Source organism: Festucalex cinctus, chromosome 7, assembly GCF_051991245.1.
Source record: "Festucalex cinctus isolate MCC-2025b chromosome 7, RoL_Fcin_1.0, whole genome shotgun sequence".
In the NCBI taxonomy this organism is placed as follows: Eukaryota; Metazoa; Chordata; class Actinopteri; order Syngnathiformes; family Syngnathidae; genus Festucalex; species Festucalex cinctus.
Window position 1 is genome coordinate 14,914,006 of NC_135417.1, and position 20,627 is coordinate 14,934,632.

General features: G+C 39.8%; 3 protein-coding genes across 3 annotated transcripts in view; 2 read left to right on the plus strand and 1 right to left on the minus strand.

Annotated features, from left to right (window-relative positions):
• The window catches only part of zc3h12aa (zinc finger CCCH-type containing 12Aa), a 315,343-nt gene that overhangs the window by 109,874 nt on the left and 184,842 nt on the right, over window positions 1-20,627 (minus strand). The window contains exon 5 of the mRNA XM_077526148.1: window positions 19,172-19,276. The gene's annotated coding sequence lies outside the window, so the exon portion shown is untranslated. The remainder of the gene's footprint in view (window positions 1-19,171; window positions 19,277-20,627) is intronic.
• Window positions 349-4,821, plus strand: LOC144021872 (H-2 class II histocompatibility antigen, A-U alpha chain-like). Its single transcript, XM_077526083.1, has 4 exons — window positions 349-1,476; window positions 1,575-1,835; window positions 2,758-3,039; window positions 4,642-4,821. Exons 1-4 carry the CDS (start codon window positions 1,413-1,415, stop codon window positions 4,770-4,772), a joined length of 738 nt encoding a protein of 245 aa, XP_077382209.1. The 5' UTR covers window positions 349-1,412; the 3' UTR covers window positions 4,773-4,821.
• Window positions 5,534-8,740, plus strand: LOC144022345 (rano class II histocompatibility antigen, A beta chain-like). The gene is made up of 5 exons (XM_077527076.1): window positions 5,534-5,662; window positions 7,098-7,349; window positions 7,636-7,920; window positions 8,124-8,234; window positions 8,412-8,740. Exons 1-5 carry the CDS (start codon window positions 5,614-5,616, stop codon window positions 8,534-8,536), a joined length of 822 nt encoding a protein of 273 aa, XP_077383202.1. The 5' UTR covers window positions 5,534-5,613; the 3' UTR covers window positions 8,537-8,740.

A 20,627-nucleotide genomic window follows, 5' to 3' on the forward strand; every position in this document is an offset into this window, starting at 1 on the left:
AAGGTGTGTAATTCCTCTCTGTTCCCACACACCTAAAACAAAGACTGATTAACTTGAAAGTTGGGATTATTCCATAAGGAAGAGAAAGTCGGGGTTAAGTCATATGGAAGAGAACTCTGCTCCAGTTGGGATTTTGTGGCTGGTCAGGGTGGTGGAAATCATTGGGTTTTTAAAACAATTGAGTCGCTTAATCGATGATGTAATAAAGAGTGAGTGTGAAAGTCTGAGGTTGTTGCAATACTTCTGTTCTACTTCCAGACAACAGTCGGTATCTCTGTTGGTTTGTGCCCATAGAATGAGATGATGTAGCTGGTTAGCTATATAGTAGTGTAACCTTTAAATTGCCTGCGTCAGCCAGAAATGTACAAAAATGGGATATTAGAAGTCCAGGCAGTGTAAGCGTCATGTTGATTCTGGTTGGCAACGGTAACCAAGGAGGCGTCGGGGTTTTAGCAAAGGTCAACTCGTAGTCAAGAAAGGCACGACCTCATTATTGATGGGATGGTTGTTCTCAGCGGGTGAGTCCCCACCTTGCCAAAAAATCTCAATCCCACCACCTCTCTCAATCTGCAGCATCCCTCTGCGTCTGCGGCCTTTTGTTACTTTGAAGATGCAGTCTGCCAGGCCATGTGAAGCGATTGTAGATAAATCCTCAATCCGTTATCAGCGTGTCTGTTGACTATCGACGCTCGCCATCTGTCTTCGCCGATAAGACCGGCCTTGTGTTGGGGCTTTGGAGATTGTTCACAGGCAGGCGGACGATTCCGACTGGTGGGAAACGGGCGCCGTGATGAACCATGTCTCATTAAAGATAAAGTGTGTTAAATGTTGAGCCTAATGGAATTTCTACTTGTTCAGCTGTGAGCGTCCACTCATCATAGCTGTTGTTCATCAAGCTAAATGGCAGATTGACCCAATCATGACTTTATGACGCTCCCAAAAAATAGAGGTGGCAAATCTAGGTCCAGAATGTAAAAACTGCCACATTTTTTGCTTTAGCCTCTTGTGCTAGCTAGCTAGGTAGCTCCCTAGCACGTAACCAAGCACCTAGGGAGCTAGCTAGTGAGCTTGCTAGCTAGCACCTGGGGCTAAAACTAAACTATGGCAGGGTTCTTACTTTCCGGACCTGGATTTGCCACCTCTGCCAAAAAAATACAGAAGGCTGATACTTCCTGTTCAATCACAGTCAACTTGCTGTGACTGCCATGTCACGCCATCCCCTTTCCTACTGCCCACATGTGCAAGTGTGAGAGTTGTGCTGTTTTTTATTCCTGGCTGTATGTGCTGGGTTTCGTTTCCAATCTGTTCTTTCTGTCAGGTTGATAAACCTGATTTACAAGTTTACTAAACAGTAAGTTTCTCTTTCATATGTTCTAGTCCGGCCAGTCGTGAAGATTATTTGCAGTCTAAACATGAAGCTGTATATTTCTTTAATCCTGATATATGTATTAAAATGCGTGGGCATTTGTTCACAAGGTAAGAATGAAATGGACAGATTTTCATGTGATATCCTAAAATATATGGTAGCATGTTCTTTTAAGAGATGATTTGACACAGCATTTGTTACGTTACAGTTCCCGTCAAAACCTGGATATCCCTGTTCTGTTCTGCTAACACAGCTTCTGAAGTGTGGACAGACAACGACAATGAGATGATGTACGCGGATTACATCCGGCAGGAGATCGTTTTTACTGTTCCCAATTTTTTTGCTGTAGATCCACGTAAGGTGGGAGCTGATTTTTCTTCATACAAAAGATCCAAATTAGATAAAGCCATCTGCCAGAGGGCTTTGGTGTTTTTAAAAGAAGATGTTAAATATCCAGCGGATGTAGAAGGTAAACAGTGTCTCTTCTTCTTTTACATTTCCACATTCATACAGTGAGCTCTGAAAGTTTTCGGACAGGCAGATTGGTAGATTTGGCCATTATACAGCATCACAGTTCATTTGAAATTATTTTGCTGGTGGTGTGCCAAAAATCCCTACGTCACAATTTTGCAAATTCAATTTTTTTTTTTTTTTTTTTTTAATCTATACTTTTGGTCAGTCCGCACATGTGCGTGTCATATTTATGAACTAATGACCAATTCAAAGTGTTGGAAATGGGTTGCTTTCTTTGATGATGAAATGTTAAAGCGGAAGTCAACACCCCCAAAAATTCTTCACAAAATGTCCTATGCATCCCCCCTAGTATAAATATGGTATTCGGGTTCATATTGTGTTAGCGGAACATGAGTTAAGCAACAAAATCCAGTTTTTCCAAATATAACATCAGAAAACAGGTGCGCTGTGATTGGTTGTTGCCTGAGCAACATTGATGTCATCTTCAGTCAACAGCAAGTGGCAAAATGGCCGCCCCCTGAGATGGCTATAACAATTGCTGGATTCTGCTTCATAACTCATATTCCACAAATGCAACATTAATCGGAATGCCATCTTTAGATTAGTGAGGTCACATATAACATATTGTTAAGAAATGCATGAGGTTGACTTGCATTTTAATGGTTGAACAAACATGTCACTTTTTGGGTCTCATTAAAGGTTACAATTGCGGCGTTACCAGGGTTTGAAGGTATGAAGGCCTGTAAGACATCATCCGAGCAACAGGAATAATTGGCTGCTTTAATTTCTAGTTGTCGTCGAGATGGAAGCTGGCTGCCTCTCACGCCTTCAGAAAAAAAGCTATATTTCTCATGGTCCAAATCATTTCTTACCTAAAGTGTCCGATGATGATTTCTTTTCCACTCTGCCCCCTCCAGACCCTCCAGATAGTGTCATCTACCTTCAAGACGAGCTTCAGCAGGGTGAAGAAAACACCTTAATCTGCTTTGTGACTCATTTCTTCCCACCCCACATCCAAGTTAACTGGACCAAAAATGGCATTAAGGTGTCCGAGGGTGTGTCAATCAGTCGATATTACCACAATGAGGATGCCACATTCCACCAATTGTCATCACTGACATTCACGCCAAAGGAAGGGGACGTTTACGGCTGCACTGTGGAACACAAAGCACTGGACAGGCCCAAAACACGCTTTTTGAGTAAATATTCTCATTTATTCTAATGCTTAAATCAGGCGCGTCAAACATACGGCCCGCGGGCCAGATCAGGCCCGCTGAGGGGTTTAAATCGGCCCGTGAGATGATTTTGTAAAAAATGTCGGACCAATTAATCAGCCGGCCACAATCAAAACATCCATCCATCCATTTTCTTGACCGCTTATTCCTCACAAGGGTCACGGGGGGTGGGGGTGGGGCTGGAGCCTATCTCAACTGGCTCTGGGCAGTAGGCGGGGGACACCCTGAACTGGTTGCCAGCTAATCGCAAGGCACACAGAGACGAACAACCATCCACACTCACAAGCACTAGGGACAATTTGGAGCACCCAATTAACCTGCTCTGCCATGCATGTCTTTGGAATGTGGGAGGAGACCGGAGTACCCGGAGAAGACCCACGGGGGCACGGGGAGAACATGCAAACTCCACCCAGGAAGGCCGGAGCCTGGACTCGAACCGGAGTCCTCAGAATTGGGAGGGGGACGTGCTAACCACTCAGTCACCGTGCCGCCCATAACCAAAACATAAAAATTTGTAATTTCGCTCGCAGTCCATAGATGAGCAATGCAACTTGCACGGGGAATCGTCCTAGATGTCATTATTTTACACACAAGTTAAAGTTACGGTTTGTTTATTTATTTTAAATCATAGGCCGACATAAACGTGTTAAATACGACATAAATTCAATTACTGGTAACACAAATAGAGAGGACAAGGATTAACATCCTTATAACGTCAATAAGTCAATTGCTCCCAAAAGCGTATAAATACGTCCTATTTTAAATATTAACAGTGTCCCAAAGACATATTTATACATATTTTTTTTATTTTTTATGATAGAGCATACGGAAGGCTTTGATGCAGCCTCTGAACTGAAGAGAACTATTGAAGCAATGGTAGTTATTACAAAACCGGCCAGCAGGTGACAGCAGAGTATCAGAGATCAACCAGGGCCATGTTGCAACGAGCTGTTTCCCCTCAGTTCTCAACATATTTGTGAATAATGATGAAACTTAGCTATATACTAATGCTAATTGCTGAAAAACGGAAACATAATTTTTTTATCCTGATGAAAGAAGAGACTAATCTTTCTTTTGGTAGGTTCCATGTTTTTATACCAATAGAACGCAATATTCTGTGGGCCTTGCAAAAACCAGTCAAAATCCAGTAAAACAGCCGGGAGTGAAGGGGTTTGCTTCAGTGAAAATGGCGGCGAGTGAATGAGTTAACTGCACCACACAATGCATTCTGGGAACAATATATATGCAAAACAGGTAGATTTAACGCATCCAGAACTCATACAGGCGAAGTGTTGCCGCGTTACATTTGCATTCATGTTATTTTTTGCAACAGTATGATTACAGTTGAGCTCCGTAATTTAGGGCTAGCCCACAAATAACGAAAATCTGCATATAATTGACGGCAAAAGTTATAAACAATTATTTTATCGATCCGGGCCACTTGTTAATATATTTTCCTCCATGCGGACCCTGAGCCAATATGAGTTTGACACCCCTGGCTTAAATGATAAAAGCAGCACGTTTGTGCAATAAATGAATTATTAATTGTGTCTTTCCTCGTCACAGAGGTGGAATTCAACCATCCTGGCGTTGGACCTGATGTTTTCTGTGGCGTGGGCCTGGCAGTGGGATTAGTCGGAGTTGCATCTGGAGTTTTTTGGGGAGTCAGAGGACGATATGAGACTCCCGTTCTGTGATTGTAACTTGTGTATTGATGAATAAAATGTGTGTGCTTTCGAAATCAGGGATTGTCCTCTCAGCGTTGCATCTAATGTAACAGCAGTTTCGTGTAATAATGATACATTTTGATGTTTGTGTCCTCAAGTCTCATGTTTAATGCACAAGACGGAAGTATGACAACAGGGACAAATTTGTAGAAAACCAAATTGTACGAAGACTTGGGCATACATAAACAGTATACCCGTAATTTCAATTATATTGGCCAGCACTACTTTTGTGGTTTGATATGATGGCGTATTAGAGCCACGTATAAATGTATTTTTGTTTTTTTTTAAGAGGGTGGGGGCAATATCCTGAGAAAAAAACTTTGCCACTTTATGAAGTTGCAAATTTGTGAGAAAAAAACCTCGTAAATTTGCAAATTTTTGCACTAGTTATTTTTGTTACCATATTTCCCTGCAACCAACATGTACTGCTTGAAAACATCCATCCATCCATCCATTTTCTTAACAGCTTGCTCCTCACAAAGGTCGTGGGGGTGCTGGAGCCTATCCCAGCTGGCTTCGGGCAGTAGGCGGGGTACACCCCGAACTGGTTGCCAGCCAATTGCGATGCTTGAAAGCACATGGACTCAATTGTTTATGAGAGATGTAAACATTGGGAACATTCAAGTCTAGTACAACTGGTTTGATGGCAGTTTTTTACACTGGCACAGCAACACCTTTTATGGGAAATGGGAACTAAACACAAACACGAGAAACGCTTGTTCAGTTATGTATTCATAACCGAATTGCCACGCCTTAAACTTTCAGCTATCGTTGCCTGACTTTCGCTTTTCTTTCTATTTGCCTCGACACCATGAATGTACTCTTGCAATTTTGCTTTTGTCTGGTATTTTTGAATGCAGGTGAGTGAATTTTTCAATACATTACAGAATTGTTTTGTGTTTGGAACTAAAGGGGCCAAAGAGCTACAACATTGGTGAGCCATAGACTTGACTCATGGGGAAACACGGATGGGCTTTTTCACAAACCTTTCTTTCAAGTTACAGACAAATTGTTTTGAAGAAAAGCTGCCGCGAGTTACGTACAAGTCGTGTTATGCGATCCGTTGTCAGCATTGGTGAACGGACAGATCCGTGTTGTACATCTTGGACGATTCGCTATCATTGGCTTTGTATGTTGCTCATTGTGATAGTTGTGCTGCTTTTTTAATTACACAGTAGAATGACGTAAAGGTTATTGTTCAAAAGTTCGAAAGTATGTATGAATTTAAGAGTGTGACAAGTGGCCGCCATCTTGGTGAAATTTTCTTAAAAAAAAAAAATTGGAATGAGAACTTAAAATGCCCGTCAAACTTCACATAAATACATCCGCACTAGTTGAATTTTTAGTGCAAATGTCGACATTTGAAACATGACACTAATTTTGACCTGTTGAATCTCGGAAGTTTGGCCTGCCCGAATAATTTCAGGATATCATCCAATCGAAGAAGGGGGGCTCCCTGAGTAGAAGATGAAACGACAAAGTTGAGGAGAACATTGAGAACATTGCTCAGTTTCTCCCGAATGCGTCATTCAGTTTTCAAAATTCTTTCTGTGTTGTGCTCAAGTTGAGAGAAGTGGACTTTCCAAACAAACTTTGCATTTTGACAGTTTCATTGTTTTGCAAATCCTGTCACATTGTGAATATATACCCCTAAAAAACCTACAAAAACAAAAACAAAAAACAGATAAACTCCATAGATTGTGTTTTTGCGTAACTACTATATATATATATATATATATATATATATATATATATATATATATATATATATATATATATATATATATATATATATATATATATACACATACATATACATATATATATATATATATATATATATATATATATATACATACATATACATATATATATATATATATATATATATATATATATATATATATATATATATATATATATATCCATCCATCCATCCATTTTCTTGACCGCCTATTCCTCACAAGGTTCGCGGGGGCTGCTGGCGCCTATCTCAGCTGGCTCTGGGCAGTAGGCGGGGGACACCCTGGACCGGTTGCCAACCAATCGCAGGGCACACAGAGACGAACAACCATCCACACACAAGCACACCTAGGGACAATTCGGAGCGCCCAATTAACCTGCCATGCATGTCTTTGGAATGTGGGAGGAGACCAGAGTGTATATATATATATATATATATATATATATATATATATATATATATATATATATATATATATATATATATATATATATATATATATATATATATATATATAGTTCGTAATTCTTTTTTTGCTTTTGATGTTTCAGATGCTCAATATATCCATGGTCAGACCCAATGCCAGGGGTCCTCCAGTGATGATGCGGTTCTTCTGGAAAAAGGCTACTATAACAAGATGCTTTACATTGAATACAACAGTACATATGGAAAATGTACCGGCTACACAAAGAGAGCAAGGGAAGTTGCAGATTTGATCAACCGGGATTTGAGGGCATTAAATAAAAGTCTTCAAAAATGCAAGCGTTGGATCACATATGCATCCAGTACCTTTACACAGACAGGTGATGACTTTTAACGTTTAGATTATATGTGAAGAAGCACTTGGGATATGCCCCATAATCTATAATCAATCAGGGGTTGAACTAGATGATTAGAACCCCATCAAAAATGTTTGGGGTGAACTGAAACGGTAATTGCGTGATACTGTAACAATAGTGACTTCTGACCTCACGTTCACACGTCATGTTAACATATTTTCACTTGCTCCATGTGTTCCAATACATCGGCTTTGTAGTTCAACATTATTTCATTGTCATCTGTGATGTTTTTTTTTTCACTAATTCCCAGTTGAGCCCAAAGTCCGACTACGATTAGCCGAGGTAGTGGCGGACAGTGAGCATCCAGCTACCTTTGTCTGCAGCGTGTACAACTTTTACCCAAAGAATATCTTGGTGACGTGGCTCAAGAACGGCGAAGAGGTTACGTCGAACGTGACGTCCACCGAGGCGCTCCCCGATGGCAACTGGCTCTATCAGAGGCACTCGCACTTGCATTACACCCCGAAAAACGGAGACACAATCAGCTGCATGGTGGAACATGCCAGCCTGGAGAAGCCAAGGATTTATGACTGGGGTACGTTGACAGGTGACATGTCAATCCAGGTTTGAGTATTGATGTAGAAGTCTCAAAATAACACATTACATCTTTGAATAGTAACTTTCATTAGACTACTATATTAGAACTAGTAATACCTCATGTCAATCAACATCAATGGTTCAGCTTCAGCAGATAACTGAGATTAATATGTTAATAACATATTGTGCTGGTATTTTCAGAGCCCGTGCCAGAGTCTGTGAGGAATAAGATCATATTGGGAACAGTGGGGCTGATCGTGGGTTTGCTTTCTTTATCCGTTGGCCTGATTTACTACAAAATGAATGTGCCTGGTAAGTGATCCATGCAAATGAAGATGAAAAATGGTACTTTAGATCGACTTGCCCAAGTGATCAGAGCTTTTCATTCTTGTCTTTAGAAAGGGCAATCACGTTTTTCATTATTTTCTTTCTGACTTCCTAACGTATCATACACCAGCTGAATCCATATTTATTTATTTATTTTTCTAGGGCGAGAGAGAGTGTCAACAAGTGATAACAGTAGAGACGTGCAGTCAGGGGAGGGAGAGGATGCAGACATGCACCTGCAACAGGAGCAACAGGAAGTGTCAAATAATAGTAATAATAATGGTTGAATAATGTTCTTCTCAATTTTAGTTCCCTGATTTGTTCTTTATGTGCATAAGAGCCACTTTGCTTCTTATTTTATTTTTCTCTTCTTGGTAATCAAAGTTTATTAACAAACTTGTCCGATGTCACAAAAATGTAATTGATTTCATAACATGCTTTAAAAAAAAAATAATCATCTTAGAATAAAAACCTGACCTGAAATAGAGAAACATGTCCTTTTTTTTAATTCAGTGATGTATAAATAATAATAATAATAATGTATAAATAAAACAGTTGAAAAACATACTCAACTCAAAAACATTTTTTGTAACCCAGTATTTGATTTCATTTTTATTACTTTTGTAAACACAGTTGTTTTAGTTATTCTTTAAAACACTCATTTCTAATTTATTTAATTTGTCCAAGTATTTTTGTTTTAATTTCTATAATTATAATAACATTGTTCCGACAAATTATAAACCTAAAAAAAACATTGTAGAAGTTTCTGGACCATAAAACAAGCTGCAGTGGTACCTTGAAGGTGGAAGTATGAATACAGGACTTTAAAGGTGTATTCAGTGAAGTTTTCGAAAAGTGGAAGCCAAACATCTGTTTGTCACGTTTAAAAAACTGCGCATGCGGAGGACCATCCTACCAGCTCTCTTACTCGTCTGGGGGAAACGCCTCTCAAATGTCGCTAACGTCCAAGCTCATCTTAATCACCATATTCATCAGTCTCAGCCGGCCTCACTTCATACGGATGTCCTCTTGCGGCTCTCAGCTATTTTCAAAGTACGCGGTCAGCTCGGAGGAGCTCTACGACTATGAATGGCCGAATCCGAAGCTCACTACACGAAGCTAGCTACATGCTACAAACACTTGAAGTGCGCATGTGCAGCTAGGAACGAGCACGCACGACGTCGTTACGCAGATTCATTGACAGGATCGAGAAACAATCGTTGATGATTCACCCAGAAGACATGGCCACAAAAATATTCTTGAATATTCTTTAATATGTCTGTCTGGCATTTGGTAAAGTTGATGACTGCTAGATTAGCTTCTTGGGCTAACTAGCTAGCTAACTAGTTAACGACTGATTTGACTGCAATTTTCTTGAGTCTGTGATATTTTTTATCTTTTTACAGTAAATTAGTGGTTTATTAAAAGTTATAATTGTGTGACGATGATAAAAACAACAAAAAATGCATGACTGCATCAGATACCCTTCTTAATGTATCATTTAAAGATATGCTAAACATTCTTATTTGGTTTGTTCCCCAATCAAAATTATAGTCAACAGTCATGATATGATATGTGAGCAGGACTGCTGTAAAAGAGTACATTTGCGCTTAGTTTTGGCGTAATCCCAATCACTGGTGTCACAATGACGATGAATGATCAACAACAATTGATAGTCAAAGCAGGTCTGGTTTTATCTCAAGTTTTATCTGTATTGTGCAAGACATCACATTGGTGACAGAATCTCTCCTTTGGTGGGGCTTCAGTGCCTACAGTAATTGGTGTTTGACATCAGTCGACTCATTTCCCACCCCTCACTCCGTCAACAAAGGCCCCGTGTCACTGCACCCTCCCACCGCCAGGCAATTCGGCGCTCCACTGTTCTCCGGCCGTAATGACCCATTGTTTCATTTCACGGCAGTCAAATGCACAGAGGTGTCCACGTTAGAAGAGAGGGATCGACGGTAGTAGCTGAGCTGTACACGGCCGTAACTTTAGGAGTGCTGAGTTTCCGGACAAAGTATTGGCCATACAGCAACTTAAAATTAGTTACATGAATACAACAGAAGGAAAAGAAGAAGAAATAGTTGGAAACAATTTTCAGAAAATGAATATTGGAGTTTGCTGCATGTGAATATAATCAATCATTTTTCCATCACTCTAAATGTCAATTCAATTAGATGCAGATGCTAGTCAGATTTGTCAATTACAGTGTGGTGGGATGAAAATGCTGTCCAAAAACTCCCAATTTACAAAGTTGTGGCCAATGGATGTACCTCGTCTTCACAGAGAGGAAGTGTGACGTCACAAACCTAACAAAAACACACACCTAACCCAGACCGAACCTTAAACCCAGCTAGGAAATTCCAATCCCCTTTAAGCATCATTTAACTTTCATCCTCAAACTTGACTCTAATTCTAGCCCTGACAATAACCCTTTACTTCTTACACTTTGCTTTGGGCCTTAAGGCTTTACTTCAACCCTAAATCCAAAACTTAACCCCAACTCTAAATCTAAGATATATATGGACTTTAACCCTGTACCCTTCAAACTAACTGTACCACCAGTGCAGAGCCAAGACCTGGCCTCAACCCTTTATCCCAACTCTCAACCCCTAACACAAGACAAGCTCTAACTGAAGCCCAAACCCTGACCCAAACCTTTTGTCCCTCCATTAACTCCTGATAATAACCTTATCCTTAACTCATATCCCTGACCTTACGCCTATCATCAAACTTAAAGCTCCAACCCTAACTGTAACCTAAGCCTGAGCATATTAGCCCTACACTTAGCCCCCAAACTCTGCTTCTAACTCATGCTTTAACACCGACTTTGACCCTACCCCTTAAACGCTTACCTTTTACCCCTAAATGTAACCCCTAAATCTATCCCTAACTTTGAAACTGTGCCCCACCTCTCACTCTAACCCATGTCCTAACTGAAACAGTTTACCTTTAAAATTATCACATAATGCTAACCTCAACCTCAGACCAAATCCTAGGTGAACAACTAACTCTAAACCTTACATTAAACCTCAATATTGATGCAAAAATTAACTACGAACCCCAAATCCTAACTTTAAGAATGGTTCTTGTTTGCTGTTTTTCTGGCGTTCCACCTCTCACTGTTGTCTCAACCGTTGTAGTGGCAGAGGAAGTGACAGGTTTGTTAGCGTTGTTGTTTTGACTCTATCTAGAAACGAGGCATAGAACAGAACAATACAACCTGCCTCGGAAAATAACAGCAGGCTGGTGATGAGCAGCAGGGAACCTCAGGCTCAGTCGATGCACATCTGTCTGGGAGGTTCGAAGAAAAGTGTGCTGCATTATTAATAATGTGCCACGCAGTAGAAGAAGCTGAAAGCCGATTCTGAAGATTGCATCTGTTGAAGCTCAACACATGCTTCTCGGGGTTTGGATTCTTCGGGGCGAATACAGGGAGGGACTAGGAAGCCTGCGCCTGCACCTTTGGCTTCTTCCAAGTTGACCTTCAATTACTTGCACATGTATTCCTCGCTCATTGTTCCTGCTAGTCTTTTACTTTTGCACTTTACTGCTGTTTCGCTGGGAGCAGCTCTGTCAAGTAACGCACTTGAGGTTATTTTAGCGCTCATTAGTTTAATTGGCAATAAACTGCTATTATTTTTGCAGCCGCAAACTAAACCTCGGAGCGATTCCAAACGCCGTCTCTGGGCGAGCAAATTAAAAGACTGTCAGCACCAGTTTTCCTGGATTTCCGCCTCCTCGTCCTGGCAAGCCGACCGGGGAGGCGTTAATTACAGCTGAGGGGGTTAAGAAGTTCATTTTAAAAAGTTCTCGCACCGCAAGAGTCCATTTCGTTTCCTTTGCTCCTCATAATGAAACATTTGTGGGCTTTTTTTTCCTGATTCGCTGAAAGAAAATAAATAAATAATGAGCTCAATTGAACGCAAGTGGTCTTTTCCTTCTTCCTGCCTCGCATGAATGATTCATCATACATGTACAGGTTGCAGTACGTGTAGCTGGAAAACGGACTGATGATGGGGAGTGCTACATATACATTAAGGACTAAATGATGGAAATCAAATCACCATCACCATAGACGCATTTATGGGAAGGCTATGTACAATATCCTGTTCTCTGTCATTGGGAATTTATGAATTCAGAAGTGCATTTGCACCCTGTGATTGTCTGACCACCGGTCCACGGTGTCCCATGTCTCTTCCCAAAGTCGGCTATGATCGGCTCCAGGTCACCTTCAGACCCTCAACAGGACAAAATGGCAGAAAATGGATGGATGGAGAAACATTCAGAAAAGGGCCTGACTAACTCTATCCGTGTACTGTCCGTCAGTCTGTCACTTGTCATTCGTCAGCCAAACGGGCGTCCGTCAGTAACCAACTGAGAGGGCCGTTGGTACTTAACCCTTTTAGTGACAATTACACTGACGGATGAAAACCCACTTCCGTCAGTGCGGAAGTTTCTCGTCATTCGTAAGCAAAACGTGTGTCCGTCAGTGATGAACTAACGGACAGTCCATCACTATTGACGGAATGCCCACCTCTGGACAACACGATGTAAAAAAAGACAAGCTCCCCGGTGATTTCCAACGTTAACACGTGTGGGAATTCCAGTATTGGATTGAGGATCCTCTTGCCAAGCCGGATCAAAACTAATTTCAGACCAGTATTGACCACAAGGTCTGGTTCAAGACCGACAAGTCAGAGGTTGCGCAGTTGGCGTCGAATAGGTTGTTTCAACACCACAGTTGGATGTTGGTGTATGTGCTTATTTCCCTTTCCAGGCGCCCGAGCATGTGTGAGTGTATCTCGCAGGCAATGAGACCTTGGACACAGGAGTAATTGATTCAGAGAATCTTCGAATCAATTGGTGGACAGCTGGGGCCGAGGAGATTAGAAGTGAAGCGCAGGCGGCCTGGAGTGTAGTCAGACGGGCCGCGGAGCAAACAGTAATCTCAGGATTATAGACCTGAGGGAGATGTACCTGTTTTCTCTCATTTTGCTCCCCCCTTGCTCCACCGTCAGTGACAGTCTATCCAACACCAACCACTTTCCTTGCAAATCGCTGCAATCCTTCGTCCATCTTTAGGGGATTGAAAACAACAACAACAACAAAAAAAACCTTAAAAGAGCCTGCTGACATCAGGCTAAGATATCTCCCTGGGTATGGCGGAAAAAGACTTTTTAATACGTTTGATTCCCTGCGTTTTCTTTTCAATAAAAGCTCATTGGAAAAGGAGGACCGTCTGAGGCGGTGCAGCTCAAAAAGGAACCACTTAACCTAATGAAGTAAATACGTTGACGTGTTCAAAGGTCATTTGTGTAATTGTTTCGCTCGGACTGATTGCAGACGAAAGCTGCAGACTTTGGCCCCTTGGCTGAACTATATCTCATTGCCTTTTTTGCTTGATAGTGTTATATCACTTGAGTAAATCTGTCATATTAATGGCGCTAATAGTGCCCCAATAAGGAAGTAACGAAGATTTATTAAAAAAAAAAAAAGAAAAAAAAAAAGAAGAAGTAATAACCATAATTAAAGAGCTTTCTTTCTGAAGTGGTGTCAAAACTAAAGCTCGGGGGCCATTTGTGGCCCAAAGATTTGTTTATATCATGTCCTGAAAATATAATACATAGTTAAAAGAAATACAAGCACTACCTATAAGTAATACAAAGGTGCAAAGTGTGTCAATGTAGCTCTTGCAACTGTCCTCTTTTTTTTGTTTTTTGTTTTTTGTAGACGGACCTCTTAGGAAAATGTTTAGGCACCACTAAAACCACTTCTTACATTCTGTTCACCTGTCTTGGACATGATTTCATTTGGAGTTCACGACCAGCTGAAAGCGAACTTTTTGCGGTCAATTGAAGAACGTACTGCATTTTGTTAATGCATTTTAGCAATACCAGCAACTTTTTGTGTCCAAGAGCTGTAACGTGATGAATGTCGGCCATGTTTCTAGTGTGTTGCCTCTTGCCCCACAACATTTTCCTTTAATTAATTTGGACTTTTTTTCTTGTAGTTAGACAATGCTGCTCTGTGATCTAGGAGTGTGACGATATATCGATATCGTGATAAATCATGATACTTTGTCTCCCAATGGATTATCGATACGCCTGCGCCAGTATCACGATATTTGTAGTTAATATTCAGCCACTATAATGGCTCCATTGTTCATGACTTATCGAGCAATTACTTGGCGGGCCAGTAGGGGGAGCACCTCATAAGAGTGGCGGGGAATGGACGGAAGTCTTCAGGCAAAGAAGACTCATGAGCTTAGTTTTATTTCACATATATATATATATATATATATATATATATATATATATATATATATATATATATATATATATATATATATATATATATATATATATATGTTCATATTTATATATTATATTTATATATTTTATTCTTCTTCTTATTATTATTATTATTATTATTATTATACTATGATTTGTTTTTTAATTTTTTATTATCTATTTATTGATTATTTATTTTTATTAATTATTTGATTATTATTATTTTTTAATTACTATTTTTATTCTTATTTTTTTTATGATTAATTTTATCGTAGATTATCGCGTGGATTTAAGACCTGAGCAATATATCGATAATCGCGGTATTGTCATATGGTGAGATAATCGTTATCGTGAGCCTTATATCGCATATCGTATCGTATCGTGAGGTACCCACAGGTTCCCACCCCTACTGTGATCTATATATACAGTCATTTTCCACCCTTCCCAAATCTTTGTTTTTTTTTTTTCTACTTTTGAGAAATTGTAAACAACTTGGCTACGAGCCCATTTTCATTACGAGCACTTTAACAGCTTGTCGAAAACCTGTTTAATTCCGTGAGAGAATAGCAGCTCTGGAATAAAGTGATAACACCCTGCCAAAAATAAGGGCACGACGTGAAATGGTACATATTTTAGTCATGCAGGCATAATCAAACACTAATCATAAAGTAGTACGTACTGCAGACTGAGGGGGATTCATATGAGTCTTAAAATAAGACAACATGCAGATAATGAAGGAAATAAAGGGTAAATAAATAGAAAAGGCTCAATCCCCTTTAAGCTTCCTCTTTGACTTCGGTACCTCCAAGTGCAGCAGTTCTAGTGACAGACTTGTCATTTTATAACTGAACATGTTCTGCCCATAGAGATTAAAAGTGCAACAACGGCTGTGGCAAGCATATCTCAGTCAGCATATTCCCGCCGGAGGGAAGATGAGAGGATGGGACTTCTGTCGGCCCATCGTGGTCACATTGATGAGAGCGGCGGCTTCGCTTCGTCAAAAGGCTCGACAGACTCTCAAGGTGATTACCGGCTCATCTGCATTAAGGTAATCACAATGTGATTCCCCATATGGGAGCAACTGTTGCACCATAGTTGATTACCTGGGCAAGGCGGCCATCATGCTCACCGATCAAGTGCAATAAAGGCTGAGCATGCCAGAGAAGCCAAAGGATGTTTAATCCGCATGGAAGTGCTGCCATAATGTTCCTCATTAAAGTTGTTGAGACAACCAATCACGACAATCACTACTTCACCTGCCATGTAAGATGATCGGAAATATACCGGTATAAAGCATGACGGTTGTCAAGGAATATTACCATTACGGTTATAATGCATAATGGTATGATAATCAGGTCATCGCGTTCAAGGAAGCATGTTAACAACATAAAAGAAAAAAAAAAAAAAAGACTAATTTATTTTGAGAAATAGTAGCGTTAATCTGTTATATTTAGGGACCGATTTTGGAGAGAGATTTTTTATTTGTTCTTTTAAAAAAATAAAATAAAAATAAAGATTTACAAATTTAAACGTAAAAATTTAAACCTAAAAAAATAGGGACAGACGGCATAGTAATTACGTATTATGATGGCCACACAGAAAAATATATGCAAATTATGCAATAGATGTCCAATAAATGTTATTAAAATGAAGTCATTCATTCATCAACTTGTTTTCTCTGAGGAAAAAAGAATTAAATTGGGATTTAAACTCTTAATGTTGTCATTTTTTTGGTCTAAAAAACCCCAACAACTATATTCCAAAAAATCCAATAATACTAATAATTTCCAGTTTTGTTTTGTTTTTTAAATTTTATTTTTTTAATTGAGTCCCCATAGAGCAGGAGTGTCAATCTCATTTTAGTCCAGGGCCACACTGTAGTTGTGGTTTCTCTCAGAGAAAAGATTTTTATTGGATGATACCAATTTGAGATTTTGGTAGATTTTAGCAAGAGTTATGGAAGTTGATGCACAAGATTTGCTTTTGCAGGCCGCATAAAATGATGTGGTGGGCCAGATCCGGCCCCCAGGACTGAGTGTGACACCTGCTCTATAGAAGGTTCGTCATACACAAAATGCAACTTGTGTTTACATCTTGACATTTCTGTCGTAATCGAAGTGCGATGAGGGTTGATGAAACTGACGTTTTCCCCCCATTGCCTGGAGCTAAAGGTAAGGAACTTGGGTGGGTTCAATGTAAAAAATCTCAAATAAATATTTTACATCCGGGAAAAGACAGCCGAGGCTTGCGAGTGGGGCTGTAAATGCATCAGCGTATGTTCAGCGATCCAAATCCGCGATCAGGATGAGACGTTGGAAAATCTTTTTCCTGAGCTCAGCTTCCAACTGCAAGCGCCACTGATTCTTACATGCAAATTGAGCTAAGAAAGAAAAAAAAATATGCAGCCAGCTCGCATTTAAATAAGCAAGTAAGGTCAAAAGTTAACCCTAAAACATATTCCGAAGGCATTTTTTTGCTGCTCCATGGCGAGAAGTTAATCTCGAGCTACACTTCTTTGTCAAACATTGCCCGTGGCGGCCAAAAATCGATAAGCACGGAATAATATAATAGCGCTGCTCCTCCAAATCCTGTGCGATTACTTTCATATCACGACATAACTGCAGCAGACATTATGTAATATAATAAAGTCTGAAATGACATGAACAAGGCTTTTTATAGTCACGTTGCTTGCTCCTGGAGACCATGTGGACTTATAGTTTTTAATTAATTTGCTTGTCTGGAACTTTTTCCTTTTTGTTCATGTTTCTCAAAATAGTGGCTGTGGGCATTTAATTACTCAACTGCAGACAAGGGGACACATCTATTATTTGTACAAGGGCCTTTTGGTGCCATTTGAGTTCCTAGGAAATGAATTGTGTAAGTATATGATCAAATTAACTATAACGCGTTTTTTTTAAATTAAATTTTTTAATAAAAGTTGCACATGGGACTGTATTTTCAGTTTATGTTGTGAGTTTTATAACAAGCAAATTGCATGTACAATATTTGGTGTAATTGCCCACATATGCATTTATGGAATAATATGAAGGGGTGTTACCAGTATACTGCATGTCATGAGAAAATGGAGTTTCAAAATAAAAAGAACTGCGTCTAACAAGTCTGTGTGGTTTCTTCTTTTCATTGTCATTTGGCAATTGAAAAGCAAAAAAAGTGACTAATTGATTTTTTATACATTTTTATTTTTCTCATTTCAATGCCGCCAGGTGCTGCTGTTTTGGTTGCCAACAGTGCTGAAATGGGTTCAGCCATAAACTATAATGTCCGCGTTTGAAGAATAGCATCTGTGAACTGAAGAGCTACTACTTTCTTTTTCCGCCTTTTGGATAAGGCGGGTGATTATTGGAGTGAGAGAGGCTTTTAATTTTCTTAAGTGGCTGAGTCAGCCATCAACTCACAGAATTAATAATAGCTCATTTCTTTTGGATGACAACACAGAATGTGTTGTTGTCCCTCCCCCTTTTTTTTGTTAACTTTATGTTCTAGTGTCATAATCAGGATTAACTCCACCGTTAGGGGTTATAGCACCACGTGTTGCTTTGGTTTTCATGTTGGACACAAACAATTGGTTTTCCTGCCTGTGTAGTTTCAGTGAAATTTAAAAGAGGCGAGAGTCACATACCATGAATTAGTTAACATATTCCTCAGTCTCTTATTCCAAATGTGAACCTTTTTTTCCGTTCTGTCTTTTATTCAATTAACGCAGCTGAAAAGAGTACTGGATAGAAGCAATAATGTGGTCATGCTCCAAAGTCTGTCTTTTGTCGGGAAAGGATTTCAATCCGTAAGAAAAAAGGACTATCTACATGTGATCATGGGAATCATACAGTCCCCTTTTTCACTTTCCCCCACTTTCTTACACTTTATCAAATTAGTGTCAAATTAACAGCTGGCTCCAAATGTAGATTAATATGATTTGATATAGGGAAATAATTCTTACCCGAATTCACTGCTGGTCATTGGAGAGACAGCGGACATTAATTATCATCATCGTTGCCAACGCTGCTGGCATGAAATGTTCTCATTACCTCCAAAGCCAAATCATTTAGCACCAAGATGGAGGAAACTGATGGAGATTTTATGGGTAAAATAAAATTACAACATTAGCATATGAGCCACCTAGAAGCTAGAAAGCTTGCTAGCTCACAAAAAGCATTTGCTAGCTGACACGTTACCTCAGTAAATTCGCAAAACATTTACCTTGATATTATCCACAACAGTCTCACATGTGGTTTATAGGCTGTGCGTGAAAATATTACTGGAATAACATAGTTAAGCATCATTTGTCTGCTTATGGGTAGCCCTGAGTGTATTTGCCAGTCATGCTAATGTTGATACGAAATTACTACTGAAAACCACACTGAGTTTGAGTCTCACACAGGTTTCAAATCTCTGTCGCTAACACTGCCCATTGTGTCGGCATATGGAATCACTCAAAGCCCAACATGCCCGCCATTTACCAAGTTGGTCACCTGTGACTGCTACCTTAGTAACGGTGGCTGTACTTAGCAATTGCTAGCATTTATGACCGCTGACAAAAGAACACCACACATTTTTTTATGTCTTTACAAGGCTGAAAATAAAAAGCCCTGAGATGAAATTCCTCACCTGATTATCCCGTGCATTTCTAGTGGCCTCCACATCTCTCAATATCACTCAATGACACGAGTCCTTTGTTCCCTGTGAGGACTGCAATTCAGCAGCTGGTCTGTGCTAGAAAAAGAAAAATGTTCCTTTTAAGTATGGTAAGTGAACCTACGCGCTCCTGGAGACGATACAAGGCATCATTCCAATATTCTATATAACTTTTCATAGTAAAAGATAGCCAATAGGAAACTACTAGGGGGCAGATATACACTAAAATGTTTGCTTGTTTGTTTGTTTGTTTGTTCGTTTGTTTTTTTTCGTTTTCAAATTCCTTATAAAACAATTTAAATCTAAAATGTAAGATAAAAAAAAAAAAAGAAGCTACTTGTGAGAAGGATAAGTTGAGCGGATGTAAATAGTTGAAGTATCTCAAAGCTAACTTGAGGAGTAGCCACTTATAAAGGGCACACTGGTAACCAAACCTCCATCTATATTAGGGTTTGTCGAAGGCATTTTCTTACATGTATATAAATGTTTGGTTGAGTTATCATTGAACAATAGAGCTAAATATAAAGGCTAGCCTGCTAGCTAACATCAGATCGATAGCGTGCTATTCATTTCACCGTAAAAAGTTTGTTTGTAGCCTGCCATAAATACGAGCAACAGAAGCTTAGCTAGATGGTAGCTCAATCATCATTTTGCTAATGTCTGAATTTCCACCATGTCTATTTTTGAAGATACCTACCTTTTTTTCTTTTTTTTTTTAACTGCCACTTTATGCTTACATTTTTATGATTGTCAATTCCACAGTCAAAATAAGGACAACCTGCTCAAAAGCTCACTGTAACTTGAAAAGTTATCACTTGAGCTACATTAGCTCTGTAGTTATTGCGGATGACTTGAAAGCGGCGCGCATTGTCTGAAGTCACTCTGCCAGGTAATCCACTGTTAATTACAGCCTGGGTATCTCCGTTTTGATTGCCGTCTTCTCCCAACGATTTCAGGGTTCACAGACGTGTCAGTGCCGCGTGTCAAAAGGTTCTCGATAATAAGGCCTGTAATTAAATGCTCCTCGCAGGGATGTAAACTCCAATGGGATATAAGCGAGCGCTTTAATTAAATGATACGGCGTCTCTGGATTCACGAGAGGGCAAAGTTGAACCGTCGGTGTGTTCCTACATCGACCTCTCCCGCGCGGGTCGAGAGCAAATAACATTTATCTCGCGGCTACCGCGTCGTGAACTTTGGCGCCGTTAGCTTACGGGGGATGGGGATGCCGTAAGTCCAAGTCAAACACATGATTGCGGTTCGACATTTACTCCCCCGTGCCTGGGGAAAATGAATCGAACAATCACTCTGTAAGCCGCTGTCGTAGATCATCTCTGAGGCTAAGGTTCAAACCATGTAGTGGAAAAAATAAATCCTTGAGGAGGTAAGCATTTTAGAGTCACTGCTTTTCTTTTGTGAGACCAATCAG